The 25381-nt window shown below is 51.5% G+C and overlaps 10 protein-coding genes across 10 annotated transcripts; 3 read left to right on the top strand and 7 right to left on the bottom strand.

Moving 5' to 3' along the window:
- Positions 1-80: 80 nt before the first annotated feature.
- Positions 81-1322, bottom strand: COCVIDRAFT_84506 (hypothetical protein; the record flags this gene model as incomplete). The annotated part of the gene is made up of 1 exon (XM_014706862.1): positions 81-1322. The coding sequence occupies one exon, from the start codon at positions 1320-1322 to the stop codon at positions 81-83; it is 1242 nt and encodes a 413-aa protein (XP_014562348.1).
- Positions 1323-1942: 620 nt separating this feature from the next.
- COCVIDRAFT_84408 (hypothetical protein) lies at positions 1943-2122 on the top strand (the record flags this gene model as incomplete). The annotated part of the gene is made up of 1 exon (XM_014706863.1): positions 1943-2122. A coding segment is annotated over one exon (180 nt), but the record flags the coding sequence as incomplete, so codon positions are not given.
- A 195-nt stretch (positions 2123-2317) lies between these two features.
- Positions 2318-4196, bottom strand: COCVIDRAFT_84488 (hypothetical protein; the record flags this gene model as incomplete). Its single annotated transcript, XM_014706864.1, has 2 exons — positions 2318-3721; positions 3771-4196. The coding sequence occupies 2 exons, from the start codon at positions 4194-4196 to the stop codon at positions 2318-2320; spliced, it is 1830 nt and encodes a 609-aa protein (XP_014562350.1).
- A 4599-nt stretch (positions 4197-8795) lies between these two features.
- On the bottom strand, positions 8796-8996 carry COCVIDRAFT_84184 (hypothetical protein; the record flags this gene model as incomplete). Its single annotated transcript, XM_014706865.1, has 1 exon — positions 8796-8996. One exon carries the CDS (start codon positions 8994-8996, stop codon positions 8796-8798), a length of 201 nt encoding a protein of 66 aa, XP_014562351.1.
- Positions 8997-13689: 4693 nt separating this feature from the next.
- COCVIDRAFT_84611 (hypothetical protein) lies at positions 13690-14740 on the bottom strand (the record flags this gene model as incomplete). The annotated part of the gene is made up of 2 exons (XM_014706866.1): positions 13690-14205; positions 14261-14740. 2 exons carry the CDS (start codon positions 14738-14740, stop codon positions 13690-13692), a joined length of 996 nt encoding a protein of 331 aa, XP_014562352.1.
- A 696-nt stretch (positions 14741-15436) lies between these two features.
- COCVIDRAFT_11241 (hypothetical protein) lies at positions 15437-16415 on the top strand (the record flags this gene model as incomplete). Its single annotated transcript, XM_014706751.1, has 3 exons — positions 15437-15459; positions 15581-16208; positions 16347-16415. The coding sequence occupies 3 exons, from the start codon at positions 15437-15439 to the stop codon at positions 16413-16415; spliced, it is 720 nt and encodes a 239-aa protein (XP_014562237.1).
- A 2415-nt stretch (positions 16416-18830) lies between these two features.
- On the bottom strand, positions 18831-19661 carry COCVIDRAFT_84028 (hypothetical protein; the record flags this gene model as incomplete). Its single annotated transcript, XM_014706867.1, has 2 exons — positions 18831-19192; positions 19244-19661. 2 exons carry the CDS (start codon positions 19659-19661, stop codon positions 18831-18833), a joined length of 780 nt encoding a protein of 259 aa, XP_014562353.1.
- A 639-nt stretch (positions 19662-20300) lies between these two features.
- Positions 20301-22026, bottom strand: COCVIDRAFT_32798 (hypothetical protein; the record flags this gene model as incomplete). Its single annotated transcript, XM_014706868.1, has 5 exons — positions 20301-21049; positions 21100-21565; positions 21620-21678; positions 21726-21754; positions 21983-22026. 5 exons carry the CDS (start codon positions 22024-22026, stop codon positions 20301-20303), a joined length of 1347 nt encoding a protein of 448 aa, XP_014562354.1.
- A 50-nt stretch (positions 22027-22076) lies between these two features.
- Positions 22077-23702, top strand: COCVIDRAFT_84545 (hypothetical protein; the record flags this gene model as incomplete). Its single annotated transcript, XM_014706869.1, has 1 exon — positions 22077-23702. The coding sequence occupies one exon, from the start codon at positions 22077-22079 to the stop codon at positions 23700-23702; it is 1626 nt and encodes a 541-aa protein (XP_014562355.1).
- Positions 23703-23934: 232 nt separating this feature from the next.
- On the bottom strand, positions 23935-25085 carry COCVIDRAFT_32800 (hypothetical protein; the record flags this gene model as incomplete). The annotated part of the gene is made up of 2 exons (XM_014706870.1): positions 23935-24971; positions 25061-25085. The coding sequence occupies 2 exons, from the start codon at positions 25083-25085 to the stop codon at positions 23935-23937; spliced, it is 1062 nt and encodes a 353-aa protein (XP_014562356.1).
- Positions 25086-25381: the final 296 nt, after the last annotated feature.

Raw genomic sequence — 25381 nt, forward strand, 5'->3', positions numbered from 1 at the left:
GGCTTTTTGGCCTCCCTAGATAGTTTGGCTCGGGCCCTCTGAAGCAAAAGGGCACGGGCAAACGATAAAAGTGACCATTTTTATGCTTGGTCCCGAATCTTCGGGCGCTTACTATCCCTGTCGTTGCTCTCTCCGAATCGCTTTCGTTCTCCGAGAGGCTTTGCGTTTGCGCCCGTGGCACCGTCTCTGTCCCTGTCTCTTGCGCCATGTCCATCTGGTCTGAACCGCTCATCCACGCCGTACTCGCCCTTGTCCCTTCGCGGGCGGTCATCCTTAAAGTCGCCCCATTTGCCCGTGTCCTCCGTCTTCATGTCTCTGTACCGTGTGCGTCCCTTTTTACCGAGCTTCGTCATGTCCCGAATCTGCATGTATTCCGGCAGAATCTCGCGGTTTGTGTCGTCTTCGAAGCGGGCGTTCATGAGATTGCGTCGGTCGACGCCGAGTTCCTTGAGTTCATCGGTGAAGAAGGCACCCTTGTGGAAGTACTTTTGCATGTACTGCATTTGGCCGCGGTCGCCTTTTTCTTCTTTCTGCTTCTCGATGAATTCGCGGTCTTCGGCCTCGCGCTCGGCGGCTGAGAGGTTGCGCCGACGCTCAATCTCGGCACGCTCAGCTTCAGCCTCTTCGATAGCGAGACGTTCACGCTTGATGCGCTTGAGTTCGCGGAGTTTCCAGGCTGCGTATTCAGCGTCGGGATCGACCCCGTCGGTGTCGTCGATGGCGTTGATGTCGGCGTCTTCGATGTCGTCATCCCAGTCCTTTTTGCCTGCTGCCTTTTCGGCTATTCGCTGTTCGACCTGTTCCTGCACGAGTGCTCTTGCCTGTTCCTGTCGCCGCGCTTCTTCCTCTGCTGCCAACTCGTCTGCTGATTTAACGGGTGCCGCAATCTTGTTTCGCTCGCTCTTCTTCAGAAAGACTGGTCGTAGTAGTTTCTTTGGTGCCTCGTCTTCGCTACTCGATTCCTCCTCTGACGACTCATCCTCATCGCTACCGCTTCCACTATCACTCCCACTCCCACTCCCACTGCAGTCTTTTTCTTCTTCTTCTTCTTCCTCCTCGCTCTCAGTCTCGAACTCGTCTTCTAGCGCTTTACGCGCATCCTCGCTTTTTTGCCGCGATGCAAGTCTCGATTTGATTGCCGATGATGCAATAGGTGCTGGTTTTGGTTTCGCAAAAGGTTTTAACTGGGGCTTCTGCTCTTCATCTTCTGATTCGGATTCTGAGCTGGAGTGCTCTTCGGGTTCTGCGACTGTTGGCTTTCCAGCGAATTGGCGCGTGCGGACCGGCTGCGCGGTGAGCTTCTTGGGCTTTGGCGGTGGCATGGTTGGGGAATGTTTCTGTGGCGCGTAAATCGAGTGTAGAAACAGGCAGACCAGTTGGAGCGCGAACGCGATACCGCGGCTGCAAGTGGCTTGGCGCGTATAAGGCTGAGACCAACTCACCTGAACTCATCACGACCACAATTATTATTTTTAACCATTGCTAAGACTATTTCTTCTATGACTGAAGAAAGGACGAAAAATGAATGCCTGCGTGGTTTTTAACGGCTCTGTTCTATACATAACGCTGTCCTATTTTTTTAAGATTTATATTCTGCTTTTGAGATTTTGAAATATATGCAAGAAATGATAGGACATGTTTGCACTTCTTTCTTCATCACAAACTAAATAATTCGGAAGAATGATTGAACTTAGCCTGATTCGAGCTGGATTGGATAAGATGCATTGCAGTTACGCTATACAGAATAGTATACAACTATGATTCGTCAGAGCAGTACAAAGGCTGCCACCAATCACGTGTTCGGAAATAGACAATATGACATTATCAGTTCATGCCAGTCGACAAAACTTTGCTTATAACTGCGGAAAAGTAGAATCCAGATAAAACACAAGAAGAAAAAATTTCACGTCATTCAAGGTTTTGGCTCTTCTGGGTAAAGTAATTTTTTGCAATTATCTGCTCATCGGAGACAATACACTACTGTTTTCTGATGGCAGCTATTCCACCTTGGATGATCATAATCCAGTCCAGCACTGTTGCCAGCCGTAAAACGCCAGTCATGAGAACTTCATCGTCTGTGACCCGTCAGGCTACGACGGGTTTGGTAGAATGCAACCAATAACGCCTACGAATGCTATGATGCAGTAAGAAAAAAAAACTTTGACCAAATCAGATGGCCAACAAAAGAGCCTCCCAGTAGTATAATGCACGCTCGAACGCAACAGATATCAATGTCCACCGGACCAAAAAGCAATGCAAATGTAGCCGAAAGGGGGCTAGTCGAGAGTTGATACACAAAGATGATGTAATGACCCATTCATCTGAAAATAGGTTGTTGGGGGATGGGGAGTTGGTTGAACTGGTTCGTCTCGGGCCAAGCACTACGGTCCATGTAGGGCAGCAAGCCCGACCGACGGTCAGTCATAGGCCGACCCAATGGCTGGTACTGCATCTGATCGTATGCAATATTGCGCGCGGGGTTGTGGATGGATGTTTGGGGAGGTGGGACAAGCAGGGTATGTACACCACGGACCGGTCGATAAGGCGACTGTCGCTGGTTGAGGAAGTGCGAGGGCGACAGTTGACGAGAACCCGTTGCAGCATACGACGTACTCACAGGTGACGACCCCGCAGACTGTTGGTATGGGCTAACCTGACGAGGCTGCTCAGCAGATGGTGTGTAACTGTGAGGGAAAGCAGGAGGGGCTGAGCTTGTAGGAGTGCTACTAGGCTGTGGCCATTGAACCGGTGGTGGGTATACCATGGCCATGGACCGGCCTCCAGGTACAGGCAAGGGGAGCTCAGACCAGGTCTTTGCTTGGGTAGGTGGTACTTGCTGAGGTGGAGGGATCGAGAGGCTGGGCAGAGGCGGCAGCCGGTTCACAGATGGCGGCGGTTCAAACGATCTGTTGATGGGCGTCTGGAGCGTAGGGATTGGGGGAGCGTTGCTGTAGGGTCCAGGGGCGAATCCGTGAGCCTGTCGCTTCGCTGGTGGTTCGTTGGTGTAGTCTGCACTGCGCTTGCGTTGAATCGAACCCAACTCCGGAAGAGCACCAATCGGAGAAACGTTGGTAGATGTAGCCTGTGGTTGCAACAGCGGTGTCTTGGAGAGTGCAACGTGGCTCGGGGAGTACATGGAGGTTTGTGGAGACGCTTGTTGCTGGGTCGGTGGTGAGGGGACCACGTTTGAAGGAACGCCGAGCATATTCTGGGGACCAACTGGGCTGACGGCGCCGGATGCGGGTATTTTGGAGGCCTGGTCAAAGAAGGTGCCAAACTTGCCCAAAATACCGTGCCACTCGTTCCACTTGTCCTTTGAGGTGAAAAGGCTGTAGCGCATATTGCTGAGGAATTCGACTTCCATGATGTGAACCTCTTGTACTGAGATGCCTGACACTTCGGCCCACGTCTTGTTCGTATACGTGTTGTCATCGAGAAACTTGTTTCCAAGCATCAGCGCTACGGTGAGAAGACGGTATTCGCTGCCGGGCTTTCCCTTGACAGTTGGGTTGGTCTGCTTCAGCCTGTATATGAAGAGGAGTGCGAGAAGAATCACATTCTGTGCTACCTGAGTTGTTGTCAGAATGGTGGCTACCCATTTCCTAAAGCCAGTTGTAGGGTGTGCATCTGGGACCAGAGGCTGCATGGGCTGGCGAGGTGAGGTTGTGTCAACGACTTGTTTCAGGGTTGCCGAACTCTCAAACCAGAAAAGACAGGTAATCTGCAAAGTTAGAAAAGAAGTTTTAATCAAAGAAGGATATGGCACTCACCTCTGCTGCCAGTTGAGGAAGGCCTTCTTGTGGTGTGTTGATGGTTGGTGGGATCCGTAGATTTGGAGATATTGACCACTTCTTCTTTGGTGTTTGTGACGTCTCTTGTGCCTGTTGCTGTTGCTGTCGTTGCGGGCTGGGGCTTCTTGGTGCAGCTGCTGATCTTGAGTTGCCGATTGCTGGTAGTTGGTAGCCATACTGATTGCCCGAGCCCTGGTTGGATGGGAGCGAGACGACCCGTAGTGCTGAGCCAGGAAGGTCTGGAGGCGTAAGGGGAGCTCGAGAGGCTGTGCGGAGGGGGTCGTGATCGTAGGCGTTGGCCATCCTTGGATATGGAAGCTGCATGGTGTTGTCCAGCTTGGAGGATGGTTGAGGGCCGGGGGCGTAGAAGGTGAAGGAATGCTCCCGCGGGATGGCGTGAGGCATTGGACGGGGGAGCTGTAGCTCGAGCATGCGGACGACGGAAGGTGAATGAGGGTTGGGTTGAGGGGGGTTGGAGCAAGATCAAGGTGAGCGGGCGTTCATGGAAACGGCAGACAGCTATTGTTTGTAGAATGTCTGGCTCGAGGGCATGTCCAGCAGAAGAGGCAGGTGGAGTAGAGGTGACCTAAAAAGAGAAAGAAGAAGAGGAGGAGGAGCCGGTGGGCCAGGAATAGATAGGAAGCAGGGAGCACGATGGCAACTATTGCGGATGACAGCCACCGGGGGTCAATGTTTAGATGCTAAGCCAATGAAGGCAGCCTTTGTTGGGGACAGCGGGAAGCGACGCTTGGGCGGCGGCGGAGGGTGGTGGAGGACAAGGGCGAGGCGAGGTGGAGGTGGAGGTGGAGGTGAGTGTCGGAGGGCATGGGGAGTAGTAGTAGTAGAGGATGTGAGGGAGAGCGAGAGCGGGCAAGCATGTATGTATTAGGTGGTAGGCGTATGTACTACGTAGGAGGTGTAGGGAGGCGGACAGTCGGGGGCCCGCACACAGGCAGGGCAGACATGGCTTGGGGCCGTTGGATTTGAATAAAACATAGGTAATTCACACACACGGAGTCGTGAAGGGCTCGGAAGGTTCCAGGCAGGAGCGCGAGCAGGGTAGAAGGAACGCCCCAAGAGGCTGATCCAAAGCCGCGCTCTGACATCAACCGCGCCTGCGTGTTGCTAGCCGCGCACGGGCCCGGGGGGCACAAAGCAACCGGGGGCACGCCGCCAGGGCAGCGGCGACCCGCCAAGCCGCGCGGGCGGATTAGCTGATTAGTGCCTGCCTGCCTGCCTGTCTGCTTAGCTGCTGGCTGCTATCGCCTGCAAGGTGAGTGGTTGCGTCGCTTGTGGTAGTGACTAAGTAAGTGTAGTCCAAGTATGTACTGAGTGGTAGGAGAGGGCAGGAGCGACCGACTGCCCCCCCAAGCACAAGCACAAGCACAAGCGACTGCCCGGCCGGCCGACTGCGACTGCCTGACCGAGTAAATGACTGACTGACTGACTGACTGACTGGCTGGGCCTGGCTGGCTGCGCCCAATAGCTGGCCTCGCTGGCTGGCTGGCTGGCTGGCTGACTGACTCCCGCTGAGGAGAGAGGCGCGTGTGTGTGAGAGAGGGATAGCAAAGAGGCCAGACCAGGCCCCGGGTCAGATGGCGTCAAAGAACCACTCGCTCCCTCAACCAACCCGGCTGCCAACCACAACCACGACCGGCCGACCAAGACGACGACGACCACTACCTACTCCGGCTACTACGGCAATTTGTGTACACACGACTACGCCTACTTACATAGACACGATGCCGCCTCCGCCTACGCCCCAAGCCTCAAAGGGAAAACAAGGGCCCAGCTGCACCGCCCAGCAGTGTCATCATCATCAACCCCATCATGACCAGCGTCATCCCAATCATCATCGTGATTGCCGTTAATTATTATCATTATTATTAGCGTTACCCACCCTGTCCCTCGCACCAGCCCTGATCAATCTACCTACCCACGTAGTATCCAAGCATATCTAAGTACTCTACGCAGTCTCAGCCTGCCTCGCTCGCCGTAATACATACCACACACCACCCACTCCCACCCACACATGCACAACCTGGCTGCACATGCGACAACGGCACCCTCGAACCGGCTCCCATTCCCACATGCACCGTGACTTTTGCAGCAGCAGGAATCGCCGGAAGCGGAGGCGCTGAGTGCAGCTTGGGCGGGTTTGCGGATAGCGTCGTGCGAGGCCGTGCAGCTGCGCATCCGTGGTCCATCCAGCAACAATAACAACAATCATCATCTCACTCACACACGCCTCCACCACCACCATCTCCACGATGTCCATCATCCACACACACACACTCACATCTTCTACTACTACACACACATGCACTCTTACATGCACACACACACATGTTCACTCACTCACATGTACACACACACAAGGGCGCGCACACACACTCACACACACTCTCTCTCTTACACACACACCCCCCCCCCTCCATCCATCCATCCATCCATCCATCCATCCATCGCTCATATCACTCGCGCCCTCATTTCCGGCCCTGCCGTGTTTGACCTGCAGCGCTTGTCACTGGCCGTGCTGCACCACTCGTCGCCGGCCATGCCAAAAAAGCACCCTGCGATGCCGATGCAAAGACTGCCGTGCTGCCACCACACTCAGAAGCGATACGAACCAGGCCGCCCAGCCAGGCCGCGGACTAGCGGACTCGCGGTCTTACTTTACCCTAAGCATGCCCTAAATCCGAGCCCGAACCCTGTCCAACGCGACGCTTTGCAGGCTGAAGTTTGAGCGGGTGCTGCTGATCGTCAATCCTCTGTTTTTTTCTCTCTGCCCTTCTCCGTCCTGCCTTGGTGTGACTTGCACTCATCAAGTGGATCCACCACGCCCTGTCTGTGTCGAGGGCTCGGCCTGCCTTGTCTCTCCCTCTCGGCCAATAGCCGCTGCCCACCCTTCCCCGACGCTAGACAGCAGCTTGGTATTGAAGCATGTCCGCCTGTCCGCTGAGCACTGCTGCTGAGCCCTCCAAGCAAGGTGAGGGCAGGGCAGGGCAAGACAAGACAAGGCAATCTGCACTGCACAACCGCCCCTGACCAAACGCATATTGCCTTGCCTCGCCTTGGGGGTTCTGTTGCGCGCGCGCCTCAGTTACTGCATTCTGGCTCCTTGCACGCGTCCACTCAAGCCCCCCGGTGGATGGTTCCAAGATGCCCGAATTAGTTGGCGTGCACACACGGCCTGGGGCACCCACTCATCTCGGTCCTCTCTGCCTTGCCAACAAGTGTTGCCCATGCCATGACCTCTTCCCTTCCATCCCTCCCTCATCCAGACCTGACCTGCCGCGGGCTGGCGGGTTGGCGGGTTGATGAGTCGCTACCTGCGTGCAGTAGTAGCAATAGCAGCCGCAGCAAGCCCACACACGGTGGTTCGCGGATGCTGACCTGTTGACTGCTCCTAGCACCTCCACCACCCGTCCTTGCGAGCGAGCCATGTTTGCTTTCTCTCGACTAAATATCTTGCCTGGCCCACATCCCACACACACACAGCCCCATGGCCCATGGCCAGCAAGTGCAAGCAAGCAAGCAAAGTCGGCCATGTCTGCAGCCGACGCCTCTGCTGAGAGAGGGCCCGCAGCGCTAACCGTGGAACCGTGACCGTGACCGAGATATTGCTTTGGCAGGCAAGTTGCAAGGGAGTCGTTCCAGCCCCGTAATCTATCCATAGCACCATCTGTGGCGCCGGTGAAGCGCAGCTTCGCAATGCAATGAGGATGTTGCTGTGCAATGGTGGAGCATCGTTGCGAGCGCCCGTCATGCGCAGAATGGTTGCAGGGGTACCGGTGAAAAAAAATCGATGCCCGCGTAATCAACGGCGGCCCTCCATGACATGACACGACACGACACGGACAATGGGCAAGAGGCTTTGGTAGCAAGGAAGCAGAGGCATGATTGCATTGCACATGCCTGTTTAGCTCAAAAGTCTTGTCCGGCGAAGATCAAGTGGGTAATAGAATACGGCGTGCCATCATGTATCGGTTCCATGTCGGTGTTGGGGGGTGTGGGAGGGGGTCGAGATCTCAAACACGTCCGTCCACCTTCGCTACAGGCAAACGGGATGCTCGGGATGGCCGTCTAGCTGCTTGTGGCGGCGAATCACTGCCAAGCGCCCTCCAACTGTGGAAGCCCGCTCGCCATGTTGCAATGGTGATGCATCGATTCGAGGCTAGCTAGCCCGGGCGCGCTCACCACACTCGCACTCGCCCAAGTCCACGTCCAAGTCATATGGTCGGTGTATACATAGACACCAGGACGTCGTTGTCGTCGACGCCCATCGCCTGACCAGCGCTGCGGTGGAGACGAAGCCCGCCTAGAGGAGCTCGGCGGTCCTCACGGCTCACGGGCGACGCTCGGCTCCGCTTTCCTTCGTCATTCATTGATTGCACCACTTGCCATTTCATTGCCTTTCCCACCACTGCCACCCCCCCTCCGCCCGCGCGCCCCCCCCCCCCGATTAAACTATGTATACGATGATGAGTATTAGCGCGAGTCGTTACCCGACGTGCCCAGCCATGGATATTTGCGCTGCCTGGTGTATGACCTGCCTATGCCAATTGCGGCACATGTATTAGCTTGCTCATATGGCGCGCTGAGACGTACCGTGCTTCTATACGACGCGTACACATGGGGATATGTCATCCATTGTCAATAGAAAACCCGCCGTCTGTTTCGCTGCAATCAAGTCTGCCGAGCCGCACCATGGTAGCTCGTCTAGTGCGACCTGATTGTGCGCCGCAATCCGGCGACAAGATATTCGCTGCTACTGGGATGAGACAAGGAAAAGGAATCAAAAAAAAAACTCCCCCCCAGATCCAGTGCGACTGACCGACCGAATGCGAAGCCTTTGACGGCACGCGCAAAAACACGAACATCCCTTGTTGCCTGGATGCAGTCAGAAACGACCCATCACGCTCCGTCCACAAATCCGCTGGCCTGCTGGGCCACTCCTCGCCTTGGCTTGTCAAAAAAAAACACTACGCCGCTACGGCTCCTTCAATCCGGACTACCACAACGAGTCTGGCCTTTGCCGCGGCCCTGCAAAGGCACACACGCCCATGGACGCACAGTCTGGTGCAAGCCAAACGCCTCATGCCGACTCAGCACCGTGTGTACTCCTTTGCCACACACACACACACACACACACACAAAACCCACTGCCTTGACGTTAGTTTCTTCACACCGCGTCCTCCACATCCATCTCACACTCGTCCCCGCTCTCTGGCGCGCTCAAACAGGTAGGTAAGACGACCCCTGGCGAATAAGCACAGCGGAACCCCACGCAATTACGCCTCTATCCAACAACGACCCAAACCCAAGGCATCCGTGTCCGTGTCCGGCTCGACGCATTCCTTGCTCGACTTTGTACATATGCCGTTGTATCAAAGCTATAGTGAGATGCAACCATCCGGCCTCAAGCTCTTGATTGTCGCACAGTGTCACAGCATGCTGACTGGTCAGGCCACCTGGCGGGAGCAATAGCCTTCATCAAGGGGTTACTACTGCTTGCTTTGCGCCGGAAATTGAATTGCAATGTATATGTACAAGGGGTCGGTGTATCGATCTGCGCAGTTGTGTGTGTGTACGTGTGTGTCTGGTGCACATACATTTACTTGCTTACGTTCGCACATATGACCCAAAGCACCTATTTCCGCGCCTGCTTCGGTCACGACGCATCATGGTCGTGGGTGGATGCGTTACGCCACATGGGCCATTTAGCGAAGGACCCCATATCTGTGTGACCGGGTTACATACCGTACACCCCATAACACCCCTTGCTTCCAAGGATATGCAGCATGTTCCTTCTATTTGCGCCTACGATAACGGTCCCAACGTCGGCCAGCGCCTTGCCAATAATCACTACTATTCCTCCTACTACTTTACACACATGCCACCATCACCGCCACCACCCAAATCATCTCACGCTAGCTTGCTAACACTGCACCCTTCCTTACTTTGTCATGGGCAATATGCTTTCGCCCGGCTACACAGCACATGATCCAAGTTCCATTGGTCGCCTAGCGTTGGTTAATGGACCAACGATCATCTTACTAGCACCACCTCGAAATCAGGCGGGTGTTCTTGATACCTTTAGCCACCATGTCACCAGTCCATGGCAACCAACAAAATAACCCTTGTGCCTGGGTGGATATCGCAACACCACTTTCCCAAGATTGCATGTCTGTGCTTTGTTTCTTTTCTGATGCAGTCGCGAGTCCGATTGTCATCGCCAACCCATGGAAGTGCTTTGTTCGCTACAGACAGGCCCGCACTACTTACTTACCAGGGCACATACGCACGTGGGAACGGGCAACTTCTTAACTCAACCCCTAGGAAAGGAAAAAAAAGACGCTGCAGCACCTTTTTTGACTTTGGCCACAACATACAATCTTCCAAGGATTTCGCAAAATGATGAATCTGTACACTTTTTTTCTCACGTCAACACGAGTCCGTCCGGCCCCCTGCGCCACCTTGCATTGTCATCAAAAATAAGTCCAGGATACCATGGTTTTTCCCTTGCCGTTTCCAAGAAGTATACCCAGTTTGGGTTTCATATGCATATCGCCCTAAGAGGGAGAGAGACAGAGAAACCCGACATGTTCGCCACAAAGACACAATCGTATTCTCTCGGCCTCGTATACTACTACATCAAACCAACAGGGAAGCTTCTCCCCTCCCAAAAAAAGCAGGCAAGTTGCCAAGATACGCGCAGCCAGCACCCGTCTTTGGTTTGCTTGAAATAAAAGGGCTATCTTTTGTAAAAGACGCAAGCAGCCGCTAGCCAGCCCTCTTCTCACATAACTTTCCCCTTCCGGCTCATTGCAGTGTACGATCCCGCCGGCTCCGCCGGGCAGGACGCAACGCAACTCCCTCAACCAACATATCGTTTTTTACACGCGGGTAATTTATTCCTTCCCTTTTCTTGGGGGGATTGGCACTACAACGTATACGTATACCGCCGTTTTTGCCTTGGTGACAAGGGGAAATAAAGATGTCTAGGCAACAGACACATATGCAACATGATGCACTCGTATGCGTTTTGCGCGCCCAGTCGGTCTAATGTCCGCTCTGATTTTCTTTTGCTTTGCCAGGTGCGCAACACATGTTCATGTACAAACGTTTTTTTGTCACCTGGGACATATGCAACATGATATCGTAGACAAGCTTCTTGCTTGGCAGAGCGGGGGTTTTTTTTTCGCCACTGGAACTTTGGCCGATTGACCGGATGGCCGTTTGTCAAAGACGTGAATCTATGGGCGGTCTAAGTGAAAGAACTGTTCTCAGCTTAGCTCTTTCGATGGCTCCATTGTTCTTTTTCTCCCCGTCGTTATCTTTTTTTTTCCTCTTTCTTGTTCCCGGACGCTTATACCCGCTTTTTTTCCCTTGTTCGCATTTCGTCTGGTGGATACTACCTACATAACCTCCACCCCATTTTTTTCCACTTTCTTTTCTTTCTTTCCTTTTTTTTCGTCCGTCCATCTGGCTAACATCGCAAACGGATACTTTTGCACCTACCGTAGGTGCACTCTTCGCACATGAGCGTAAGAAAAAAATCTTTGCATCTTGCATTGCCGACGGTCTGCCGCGAGATCATAAAAATCCGGGGGGGCTAGGCATTCGGAGCCGCATTTTCAAACGGCAATAAGTCCGTGTCTTTTTGATTTCTTGGTTTTGATTTTGATATTTTTTTCGTTTTTCTGACTCCGAAACGGATTGACGGGCTTACGAAGGTATAGTTGTTCGTATATGTAGGATGCCATAGTTTGAAGTTTAGTTTGCTTCCCCCCACCCCGGGACAAAGGGGAAAGACAAAGCCAATGAGGCAGGCGCCTGAAAAGTACGAAAATGCGGGAATCTGACGTGCATTGCCTGGGGCGCAACTCAGGTCTATTTGTCTTGCATCCATTTTTACAGGCGGAAGTAAACGGGATATGATTACCTGAAGAAGAAGAGTGAGATGTGTACCGAGGTGTTTTTCCTTCGCATCACATGTGTCCCTGGAGGTTTTATTTACTCCGTGCATGTAGAATCGCCCGCGCGTATGCTTGCTTACCCCAAAGGTAACAACTTTCACGTCATCCAACATCCCCCCCCCCCCAGTCTGACGCGTATCGTGTCCTAAGCGCATGATATTGCAAAGTCGCTGTAAGGTGTTTTCATCGATAGGCACGAGATGCAATAGTTAGAAGTGTGAATCAAGACGAATTCCTAAGGAGTTTATCTTGAATTCGGATAGAACTTGTATACTCTATGCACATGACTGGTGGCTTCGCTGGCCCAAAGGGGATATCTGATGGGATCCCCGAGTGTTGGCCTTTCGGTCCAGAGTATCGTGACAACCACTGTGACTTCTGAGCTATCTGTACATAGTTTGAAACTCCCTTTTGATAGCAAGAAGCATTCTCTCACCCCTCCTTCCTAACTAACCACTCTCCAAAACCCCCATCACCTCTCCACCACACTATCCTCTCACCCACAATCTCAGCACTCCAAGCTTAATGGCACCTCGCAGACCCAATTCCAAGAGACGGACGATCTTTACCTGCACTTTCCACTCTATCGTTTGCCGTAAACTCGGGCGCCCCAGGACATCCCGGTCTCCTTTAACACAAACATCAGCATGAAAAAACATCTCAAAGGTCAAAGTAGGGTGTGAAAAAAAATTAAAAAAAAATGGAGCAAATCACTTACGGCCAGAAGTCGCAAGTGAAACTTGCAGTGTCGTACGCGTACACGAGGCCACCGCTGTTGACTGTTTTGGCCCATGGGAGATTAGCATTGCATTACACAAAAAGACATGATGATAACTTGAGAGGGAGGGGAGGGGGGGTAGGGGGGGGGATGTTTTGCTTACCGCAACCTTTCCGTGGAGAAATGTCTACATTTCTACAGCTATCCCTACTACCAACGCAAAGCGTGGGTGTTCCTCTCGCTTCCAGTTTTCCTTGAGGAAGTGCAGCCGCGGCGGTAGTACTACTGCCGAGAAGAAGGAGCACAATAGCCATACGTAATAGGAGTCTTCGCAAGCATCTTTTTTTTTTTGAAAAAACAAAGCAGAAAAATAATCCTGTTGGGCGGAAATCTTGTAAAGAAGGGTAAAAAGTTATACCAATATGACCGATGTTTTACGGGAATTGGGGGGGGGGTAAGTGGGTGGGTGGGAAACAGCCAACTTCTCTTATATAAACCTATATCGTCCTCCGTCTTTGTTTTTGGCCAAAGGCTATAGTTTATTGCATATATAAGTTTAACTAGATGTGTTTTAATGCTTACCTCATCCCTCGTATCTTGTATATCATTAAGAGAGGTTGAAATATCAGCAGAGGTGTGTTTCAAACACTGACGAGAAAGCAAACTCTAAATTCTTTCTAGTCCAACCGTTGCTATAAATACCGAGCTGGGTGACTTATCCACATCCCGCTATTTCACAGAAGAAAAAGGGAGATGATGTATGTGCTGCCTAGGCTTTATGCTGCCCCTTACGTGTGTTTGTATGAGAGATAGAGAGAAAGAGATAGAGAGACCAAGGGAGAGAGAAGAGGGGGCGGGGGCGGGATAAAGGTAGTGTTTCCACGGCAGGATACGAGGGTTCATGTTGCTGACTTGGAACAATTGACCGAGTGACTATTTTTATTCTGATTGTCGGGGAAGAGGGGAGGAGGTGGTATATGTGCAGGTATAAGGGAGAATGATTAGTCGAAGGTATTCACGTTCATAGTTTGTCGTTGATATACAGCATAAGTTAGAGAGAAGATGGTAAGGTGAGATATATCCCCTAGTGACAAAAGGTGTACTGAGCATCACTGTCTTCGTTCTATGATAGAAATCTTTTTGAAAGCAGTGCATGTCATGTACATTATATTCTACAACCCGCGATATCTGCCTTGGACTAGAATAACCTATTGTCGGCACTAGCCTTGGCGGCATCGCGCCTTGCGCTCTGCTTCTTCTTGTCCTTTGCCTCACCTGGTGGCTTAAAGAACAGACTTGGGCTCTCGCCTTGCTTGAGTGTGTAGTTTAGGTACCCTCTATGTGCTGGATCACGGTAGTACTCGATGTCCTTTCGTGCCGTGGCATCAGGCAACCTGTACTTGTATTTTGCGCCTACTTGCTTCATGACTGCGGCCATGGCCTCGGACTTCTTTTCCTCAGCGGCGGTTTGCAGCGCGGAGAGGATGGGAGATGGGATTTTGACGGCGGAGGAGCGGCTGGTTAGCGCAACGAGGGACGGTGAGGCTTGTAGCGAAATCGTCGGGTGCGATTCCCCGCGTAGCACGCGCTTGATGGCTGTGGGCGAGTAGAAGCGGGTAGTTACGCTGCCGCCGAGGGCTTCGATGCGCTCAATGGCTTCGCTCGATGCCCGGGAGACGACGATGTGGATGGGCGTAGTGAGTTGCTCGGGGTTCTAAACAAGTCAATTAGCATATGTACCGCATGCCCCTTCTCCCCAATCTTCATACCCTTGCCAGCAGCTTCACTCCGTGTCTCTTTACGCCATGCAAACACCGTGACTTCGCCAATTCCTTCATAGTGATGGGCTTCTTCGGATCCAGTCGTCCCTGGTCAATCCAGCTTTGTATACGGTCCAAATTAATTGGCGACATCTCCACCTTGAATGGATTGTGCTTCCCCCGCCCTCGCTCGGGATTTGTGATCCATTGTGGTGTCTGACCTCCCTCGAATCCAGCGGGGACTTTGCCGTGTGCGTGTTGTCCCTTCTGACCTCGTCCTGCCGTCTTTCCTTTTCCCGAAGCAGGACCGCGACCTCGGCGGATCTTCTTATTGTAGGCCCCGGCGTTGTCGGACAGCGAAGAAAGAATCGAGGCGCAGCGCTGCTGGGCGGGCAGCACGAAGGCGCTGGCTAGCGGTGTCGTACATGACCGCGAGGGCGACGATACGAGCGACGAGGCGAGTCGGACAGCTCGCACCCGTGGTGGCATGGCTGTTTGTTGGCAATTGGCGTTTGGAGTATTGGTGAGGTTCGACTTGCGAAGATTCGATGATGATTAAGCCTCTGGGGTCTAACCGCATTAGGATGAGCACTCCAGTCGTGAGCATTCTTGAACATTAATCGGAACTATTCTCGGTCATATTTCGATTACTATAGAAACATGACCTTTTTCAGATTGTTCCAGACTGATTGTTCAGCTTCAAGCAAGTTTGGAGATTGCCCAACTCTCTACACCGCAACGGTTGCTTGCAATGCTCGGTAGAGTGATACATGTGGAATCATGAAGTCGTTTGTTGGTCCAGATCGCAAATATCTCCCGGGAACGAAAAATCGTAGACATCTTGGATTTTTTGTAATCATGCTACCGATCCCCAAACATGTTTGTAGCACACATATTTCGACTATCAGCGACCAAACCAAACTAGCCCTTGGGAATTGTCACCTGGAGTCTACTGTTTGATACTGGCAGCTGGAACAATCTTTGTTGTTTCCAACGTATGTGGTTTATGCGTATGTTTGAACCTGCATGGGATGTTCTGGAACTACATCACTATATACTTATACTACACGATTCTCAATACAAATATCCGTCTGAATTACTCACCCCGCACCTATATGCTCCCCTCCGTTAAACATCTGTTGCCCGTATATAAGGGAGATTATGCATAATCAAATGGCTTACATCATGTATTCATCCAGCACATCGGAGTGAGTATGCACCACGAAAACGCATTCTCGCATACTCAATCGGATATAAAGACATCGCAGTCACCAGCAGAGGCCGGCAGTCACCTATCCCTAGGGCTGACCCCAGGCTGCCCATCAATAGCACTCCAGAGAAGTGGGGAGTAATCTATCATAATACCCTACCCGAACTTTTGCTATCTTCTCCTGGAGAAAACAGTATGGAAGATTCCGAGAAAGGAAAGAGCGAAGACAAGCATGACAACAACGACGACGGCGACGCGCCCGGCCCCACAGAGATCACGAAGGTCATGGATGACGAGGATATATATGATAACTTTGACGAGAGGGCGGTCGAAGCTGCCATGGCGTACGCCAATACCCGGTCCAACACAATGTCGGCCAGACGGATTGCAGAAAGAGTCCATCTGACAGACTGGACCAAAGCCGCGGAAGTGTGGGGGATACGGCTAGGAGATCTCCGCGACCCGCCCGGTGGGAGGCAGATAGTCGAGGTCCCAGAGGCAGCCAGACTTAGTCCCAAGTATGGCTTGTTCCCGCACCAGGTCCCGGGAACCACGCAGCTGCTAGAGAGGGCCCTCGGACCTCTTGGCGGCTGCCTCCTAGCCGATGAAATGGGGCTAGGAAAGACTAATGTTGTCCTAGGCGCGTTCTACCTTAACTACGTTGCCGTATTACGAAGTTACGCGCCTAGCGTGTACCGGAAAGTGTTTCCTGAGGGAACCTTTCCGGGCATGTCAGAAGACGGTAAAGTACACGGTCCCGTCCTAATCTATATGAAATTCTATATTGCCTGCTCCACCCCGAAACATGTGCGACATTTCAAAAGTGTAACGCACCCGAGCCATGCCGTCTAGAAAATTGGTGCACTCAGACTGACATCGGCAAAGGCATGGCTTGAGACACGACATGTCAAGAAACAAACTCCTATCACCCGATTCATCAAGGCGATCAAATGAGGAATCCGTTTTCCAAGGACCTGGATACTGCCGCAGTGCTTTTTCTACTAACTGATGGGGCAACAAAAAAAACCATCGAAGACGATTTGATCCTCACCTAGCGATTTGGACGATATAAAGAACTGCGACATGTATTCCATCTTTTGGAGATGGAAATTCTATATATGCATTCTGTGAGGAAGGTGGACGAGTACTAGATTAGAGGGATTGAAGTTCTCGTCAATGAACAACCTAGAGAAGGTATGGCATGTTTTGTGGAGTCTTCGTGGGCAGTGCGATGCCGAGTATGATGGCCGAATACTTAATACGTTGCTTGTTCCGCACGTGGGATCGGCTAGACCTGCCGTTCTACTGTGCCGGTGCACAGGGTTACTAGTAACCCTTGGGTAGGAACTATAGTCCAAGTCTGAAGTATCAGATAAGAAATTTCATGTACGATAGATTACAATCCAACGTTATGAGTTTTCAGTCCATCTAGTTCATCTCCTCGACCTCAACTCCTCGTCCATTCAGCCTTCTACAGACCGTACGAATGAAGGTGAAGGTACTCGTATCCTCCATAGTGATATTCATGGCTCAGCACTATCTACTCCCGTTTAGCGACTTTCGACTACGGGTGACTTTTTCCATTTCTTGATGATAACTAGACGATCACGAATTCATATATACTAACCGAAAGATCTCAAAGCGACAATAGTTTGATTTGAGGCGTTCGTTTCCACAGGGACGCTACTTTGTAGCAATATTTAGAGTTTCTATCGTTGAGGTTGGAGACACTGATGATGGTATGCTTTACTCCTTTGCACCACATTGATTTCGTCCCTTGATATTACAGTTGAGAATGTTAGTCGTAAGATCTTTCAATCAATATACCTATGCTTGCTCATCTCTGAACAATCGAGATGATTTACAGATTTGCAGGAAACAATCATTTCACGATCATCACACTGCATAGGCGTTGTCGATTTATGCCAGAAATAAAACTCCTATTTGGATCACTCAACTTTATTAGCGGGCCTGTGAACCATGACTTCGAACAATTTCCAATAACGTATCAAAAGCCTGAGATAGATATAAAGATTATGTACGACTCTACTAGGTAAGGCCCGGCCATTCGGGACCGCCTAGCCATTCTCTAATGTTTGGGCTTAGCTCATCAAGATATTCAAAGAGGGATTTTAGAACTTTTGACCATAGTAGAGCAAAGCGTGAGATGTGTTTGTTTACGGGAATCGAAGACGACTGTCGCTTTCTATCACAATCTATTCACGTAGATAGAAGGGTTTGCAAAGCCTCATCAGCACCTCCACGACACGCTACAGCAAGCCCGCACCACCTCATTGAGAATAAGGAGCTCGTTACAGATACAGTTATCAGCAATTAAAGGTTACGTCGCCAATACTTTGACTACCCAGCTTTGGAACGTGTACTAGACATTACCTCAATAGCAGCATCTTAATCACAGTAATTCTACTGTTTGTCGCTATCCTGGATCTTTATTACATCTCGAATCCAACTGTCAAGCTCATAATGGTTGGAGTTTTTATGCTGCTCTTCGCTGGTAGCGTGGGCCTCTTCACAACTGCGAAACGATATGAGGTGTTTGCAGCTACTGCTGGGTGAGCCACTAGCGATAAGTACCAGTATTTGTGAGTACGAGCTAACTTTTGCGCAGTTATGCAGCAGTCCTTGTTGTCTTCGTAAGTGATAATCTGGGGTCTGATCCATGGCCATCTGGGTTGTGGAGTGTTGGCAATTGCACGTATACAGGTTCGAGCTGAATGTTTTTCGTAGATAGTAGCAGCAGCCCTGCATATGCAGAAAAAAACATCGGGATAAGGATAAAGAAATGCCCAAAATCCATCGTAGCACCCAACAACCACTAGTGACCTGATACCGTATTTCCCTACCTCCGAAACGAATCAAAAGATTTCCTTAAAAACTCAGTTACGTGTTTTGTCGCACCATCCCGACCTCATGAAAGTGCAAAAATACAAAAAAACATACAACAGCAGGGATTCGCCAGTGGTCACCCACCTGACTACTAGTCCGCCGGTCGAAGGCTTAATGTATGGGGAGCGAACGGGACCCAATGCTGTACTTCGCCGATGGTCGTATGTGAAAGATTCGAGAAATAAATCGAGAATTGTATGAGAAAGTATTGGTGTTGCAGATGCATGCTATGTGTGCAAGGACGGCACGTGATTTCGCCGGTTCAACGGTACCCAAAGCGAATGATGACAACCAGATCGGGACCAGTGTGATGGGTAAAAGAGCATCCTAGAAACTGTGAACATCTGTTTGACTTGGTATAAACAAGCTACGTCTGTATCAACCGCCTGGATATAAGGAGCTCCAATCTCTGGTTATGCAGTTATCGTCTCCGCCCCTGTATGAATTAGCCTCCAACAAGCATCATTCTAGAAGTAGATAACTTGCCTCAAAATACCGTCGATCATCCGAAAAAGATACGTGCCGGTCCCTTCTAGCCTCCCTGTTCGTTCTTGCTTCCTCTTGCGCTGAGGAATTGTCGCCTCTCCGTGAACTGTCGTTCATGTATCGCGTACGTTCGTCAAGTGAAAAGCTCGTAGACTCGAAACGCGGATGCCCTGAACTTCTCAGTTGCTCCTCTTCATGCTTTTGTGAGCGCTTAAGATCCGCGATGCGCCTTTGACCAGCTAACTCGATCATTCTTTCCGCCTCGCACGCTGGTATAGGTACGCTGGAGCCCCATTCGCTGGCCGCATCGCAAAAGTCGATAATCTCTAGTCTCTTAACTGTCTTGAGTAAGACTATGAACAAGTTTTTAGGTGTATTGATCCACTTACCATCCGTCATCTCCTCTGGCTGCTCTGCAACGCCGCGCTGTCGTGACTGGTACATGGACTGATCTGGATTCATCTGCATGAACCTGATGGGATATCGCGGTTGTTTCTTCATCCGTGATATGACGGCTGGGTACATCTGGAGGTAGTCGTCTTTCTGACGACCTGATATCTTCGCCAGTGCGTAGTCGTCGCTGAACGGTGCTAGGAAATTCATAAGCCAGATGATGTCTGCATCGCGGCCTGGGTAATAATCAAGACCTTCAATCAATCCCTTTACTAACCGTAGGGCGAAGAGACCGACAATGATGAAATCTGGAGCTGGCGGTGGAGGTGAGGGTCGAACAGGAAAGCGTGGTGGTGCTGATGGCACGCGCCCAACATCAGGGATTGGTAATAGGTTAGGTTGATGCTGCTGCATGGTCTGTAATTGTTGTGTGAAGCAGAATGAAGAGGCACAGAGTGAGACATTCAGTAAGGGAAGTCGCTCGCATGGTCTTGGCAGCAAACAGTAGCAGTGGCATGTGCACTGAGGCAGGCACAAGCTCGAGTAGTGAAAGCATTGAAGTCAAGGAAAGCGGTCCCTACTTATTGTGAATAATGAACTCTTTGTTTGCTCGACTTTGAATCGTATTTGATAGTATAATGTTCGGTTTAGACTGTGTGAATATTATGTACATGTCTAGTACTGGACTTCTCCTTGAAGACTTAGATCGCGGATACTTCAAACCCTATCCCAATCACATTCGTGCCTATCACTCACAACTAATCTGATCCATGAAACTGACTCAGTGAACCATGTCGCATTACTCCCACCAAGATATTGCCGATAAGAGCTATAAATCCGGGTATCAGTAATTTCTATCCCGAGAATCGCATCAAGATAGGGAATCGTTGCAAGCACATGAGCATAAAAAAGCCGATGAATCCCAGTCTAATGTCGACAACCAAGCAGAACGTGTATATGTGTGTGCTGGGGAGAAAACAAAAAAACAACCCATCATCGTTCCCTGCAACGCCAAAACCATGCATTTCATCAGGTCGTGTCAACGCAGTGTTTTTACTGAGTCGCGCACTGAGGACCGCCCTCGCCCTCCTCATCATCTTCCCACTCGGCACCACCGGCTCGTGGGTCACCACTGCCAGCTCCAAACTCTTCCATGTCAGCATCCCACTCGACCTCGACTTCCTCAACGTCTTCATGCTTTTCCTCGGGCTTCTCATCCTTAGGCAGAGCATCGCGGACCTTTTGCACGGCGGCTTCGCTCTTCAACCATCCATCTTGAGGGAACTCGACATCCACTACAAGGTATAGGTCACCCCTAGTGTCGCTCTTCTTATTCGGCATGCCCTCGCCCTCAATCTTGAGAACTTGTCCTGGTCGGAGAACGTTGCCGTTTGGCTGTTGGACATTCATCTTGATACCCCTTCCGTCGAGGTGGGTGACAACAACTCTGTTAAAGCCTGTAAGAGCTTCGGCCAAAGTGACCTTGAGTTCGCACCGGAGATCGGCACCAGCACGCTCAAAAACGTCGTGAGGTGTCTCGGAAAGGGTGAAGATGATGTCGCCGGGCTCCTGGTCAGGCAGTTGATCCGCCTCTCCTGCTAGCACGATCCTCTCGCCTTCTCGGGCACCACGAGGAATATAAAGTTCAAGAACGTTCTTGGTCTCGACGACCTTGTTGCCTTTGCACTTCTTGCAGCGCTGCTTCTCGGGAATGACTTGACCAGAACCTTGACAGTTGCCGCAAGGGACTGTCTCTTGAGTGACTAGACCAGGACCGACTTGGCGGAGTACCTGTTTGGCACCTACAAGGGTTAGTCAATAATTCCGTTCGAATGTGAAAATAATAACCTACCCCTTCCGTTACACACAGCACAAGAGTTGCTCTTGGCACCCTGTTTGCCGCCACTGCCTTTGCACAGGTTGCAGACAATGTTCTTGGTGTTTGTGAACTTGGTCGTCTTGCCCTTGTATAATTCTTCCAGTGAAACCTCGTACTCTTGCTCTACCGACCGTCCCTTGCGAGGTACGTGGCGCCCGCCAGGCATTCCTCCCATACCACCCATGCCACCCATTCCGGGCATGCCTCCGAAGCCGCCCATGCCACCAAACATTTGCGCAAAGATGTCGTCAATGTCTGGGCCCTCGCCGCCCATTCCTCCCTTGGACGGGTCAAAGGCCGCCATGCCGTGGGTGTCGTACAGTTGGCGTTTGTCATCATCGGAGAGAATCTCGTAGGCTTGCTTTGCAGCCTTGAAGCGGACCTCGGCTTCTGCACGATCTTCCTCTGCGACCTTGTCGGGATGATGTGCGAGTGCAGCCTGAGTATGTTAGAGATGCGTCGCTTTATGCGTCGCCCGCCTTTGCCTACGCACTTTGTGATAGGCCTTTTTGATCTCGACCTTGGTTGCGCCCTTTTCGATCTCAAGGATCTCTGTCTCCGTTAGTTTGTATACACCTCAGGCAAGCATGTAGGCGCACCGTAGAGGTCGATTTCTTCGTCCACTGCGCTTCAGTCAGCATGTAACCATGGCGTAAGGAACAGAATATACGTACTCTTGTGTGGAGTCTAGGGATGGGAAGGTTAGGGAAGAGAGCAAAAGTTTGCTTCAAAGGTACATGTACAAGAAGAAAGAGTGCAACGTGCAAGGCTGCCAACCAGGAGTCGAGTAAAGGTAAGGGCAACAAAGTTTCTCCAGAGAGGCCGATCAGTCTGCAATGCGGGCAAAAGTTCAGACGCGCCCGCACTAAGGTCAAGATAGAAGAGATCCCTGTCTGACATTTTGCACACGCGGACCGGCAGCTTCTGGTCGCCGTCGCATCACCACCGCCATGTCCGTTTCTCTTCTCATTCGCCCGCAATTCCCCGCTTATACATGCCGCTCATGTCTCCTGCGAATATCACGGGGCTCACGGCGCCAGATCAGCTCAAAGGCACCGAAGGACCAGAAAAGTAAAACAGCCTTGCCATCGTTTCCTGCACGGACGCGCTTCGCACCATCACCAACAGGCTACCTGCACCTGGGATCACTACGGACAGCGCTGTTCAATTACCTCCTTGCCAAACGTACAGGCGGACAGTTTCTTCTCCGGATAGAAGATACAGACCAGAAGCGCACAGTGCCCGACGCCGAACAGCGACTATTTGACGATCTGCGATGGGCGGGGCTACAGTGGGATGAGGGGCCACAAGTGGGAGGGCCATATGGGCCATACAAACAGTCAGAGAGGAGCGAATTGTACAGAAAGCATGCGCATGACTTGCTAGAGTCGGGCAATGCATACCGCTGTTTCTGTTCAGCAGAGCGCTTGAATGCGCTGGCCCAACATAGACATAAACTGGGGATAGCCACCGACTACGACCGTACATGCGCCCCGATATCAAAAGAAGAGAGCGACGACAGAGCCTCAAAGGGAGAAGCGCATACCATCCGCCTCAAAGTGCCCGAGCAATACCCAGCCTACAAGGACCTCATCTACGGCACCTTCCACCCCCTCAAGCGACGCGGCCATGTCACCGAAACCGCCTACGAAGACCCCATTCTCCTCAAGTCAGACGGCCTACCTACATACCACCTCGCCAACGTCGTCGACGACCACCTCATGAAAATCACACACGTCATCCGTGGCAGCGAATGGATGCCCAGCACCCCCAAACACATCGCCATGTACCAAGCTTTTGGCTGGGACCCCCCAGAATTCGCCCACGTAGGCCTCCTCGTCGACGAGCATGGCAACAAGCTCAGCAAGCGCAACTTCGACACTGACATCGCCGCCTTCAAAGAAATGCAAATCTTCCCCGAAACCCTCACGAATTTCGCCGCCTTACTGGGCTGGAGCCACAAGGAAAAGACCGACGTAATGGATCTCGAAGCCCTAATCAAGAACTTCTCCCTGAAATTCACAAAGGGAAACACAACCGTTACATTCGGCAAAATGCACTTTCTTCAACGCAAACACGCCCTCCTCCGCGCCCAAACCGGCGGTCCCGCCCTCGATGAAATCGTAAACAACATCGCCGACCTCCTCGCCAGCCCCGATTCCCCCTACACAAACTGGAAAGCCGTCGTCAACTCCCCCTTCCCCCACGACTACATAAAACGCATCGTCCAAGTCGACGCAGAAAACTACACAAACGCAAACGAATTCCTCTACCGCAACTCCTTCTTCTTCACCCCGCTACGTCCATTCCGGAATACACCACCTGTGGCTACATCGTCGGATATCCCCATGCGCGCGCAGATGCTGGCGCAGGTGGAGGAGAAAGATTGGGATAAGGAGCATTTGATGCAAAAGGTGCGCGAGATTATTGATGGGAGGGAGGAAGGCAAGAAGGGGAGTAAGGATGTGTATCATTATCTGAGGAAGACGGTTACGGGGCAGGAGGAAGGCATGCGGATTTTCGATGTCATGTTGATTTTGGGGCGTAAAGAGACGCTGGCGAGGTTGGGGTGCTAAAAGATGGGTTGGGGGGGTGATGCAGATTGATTATGTCTGCTTCACTGAATTGTATGATACCAGTGAGGAGCGAATTTCGTGTCATCAAGCCATGACAGGTTTGTATCGAATTTAATACACTACCCTCTGTAATTCTATCATTCGATCCGGATAATTCCCTTGCTACGCCATAAACGCCTTGCCATGCTGTCCAGTCATTGCACATGTTCGCACACCTCTTCGACCTGCAACATCACGAAGTCTCCATCTCAACAACGTCTGGGCTCTTGACCTCGCCTTCACTCGGCAAGCTGAATACCTTGTCCTTGACCTGTGCCGCCAGCAGACCCATATCCTCTTCGCGCGCAATCTTCGATCCCACCGCACCCAGCTTGGTCAATTGATTCTTGACCTCGAGGCTATTCGAGTAGCCTTGACCGCCCTTGAAGCGTGAGCTGTTGTGTGACTCTTGTTGCATCTTGCGTGCCAGGTCGGAGATTTGCTTGGTACCGTATTCACGGTTTGAGATCAGGGGCGACGACGAAAGCGTCTGTACCCAGTACTTGTTCCAGAGGGCCTCGAGCAGTTTGGCGTCAAGAGAGGACTTGTAGTGCGAGACCTCTAAAGAATAGTAGTGACTGGCGTGAGCACCAAAATCCTCAATCTTGCCCAGCGGAATCGTCTCAAAGCCGTCGCTGTCTGTACCCCCTGATACCTTTGAACCACCCGTCTTTTGCTGATTCTCGACGTACTCGGTCGAGTATGTGCGGAAGGCGCCGATCTCAACCTTGCCTGCAGAGATGGTTCGGTCGGGGTCGATGACGATGGCACAGAAGGGGTCTTGGAATTGCTGTTGCGTTTTCTGCGTATTGACGTCGATGCCAGATAGCCAGCAACCATAGCCAGGATGTGAGTGGTACCAACCCACTGCATTCTCCATTTGCCCTTGTTCGCGTGCTCGCTGCAAGAACTCGACCATGTACTCGTTTGCCTCATCCTGTGCATTGACTCGTGTCTCTGTCCCTTCGACAGGTAGCCGGAAGGCATCTGTGACAACAAAAGTGTGTGCCTCAATCTTGCCCAGCATCAAGCCCATTACCTCAAGTGAACCACCTGAACGCGCGTGCATGACCATCTTGAGGAGGGCGATAGCGGAGATGCGGACCGAAGTAAAGTAGTTGGGGTCGGTTCGCCATGGATGCGCCTCGTTGATGGCTTTCTGAGCAGCAGGAGAGTAGTTGTACAGTGCATCCTTGCTGGGATCAACGAGCTTTATGGAGTTCTCGAGCTCTGGGAGATGTACGTTAGTGACATGTTCGAGTGGCGGGGCGTGCGGGGCGCACATAACGCTGTGCTATTGAAGAAGCACACTTACTCACCCCATGTTTTGAGTGCGGTACCCATTGTGTAGTGATTTCAGGAGTGGTACCGCAGAGGCGTGTTGTTTGGTCTGCTGGTGGTTGGAGGTGGGGAACTATAGTAGAGTAGTGGGATTGCGGGGAGCTCGGGAACGCCAAGACATGACCAGGCACCAGCATATGTCAGTGTGTGTAACTATGTAAGTAATGTTCAGGGTCAGAAAGCAAGAACCAAATCTAAGTCGAAAATTTACAAAAAGTTGGATTTTCTCATTGTCATGGTAAATCTAATACAAAGTCGAGGCCGGCCTACCCAAACACGACACTAGACCTCCAAACTCT

The sequence above is a fragment of the Bipolaris victoriae genome (genome assembly GCF_000527765.1).
Source record: "Bipolaris victoriae FI3 unplaced genomic scaffold scaffold_1, whole genome shotgun sequence".
In the NCBI taxonomy this organism is placed as follows: Eukaryota; Fungi; Ascomycota; class Dothideomycetes; order Pleosporales; family Pleosporaceae; genus Bipolaris; species Bipolaris victoriae.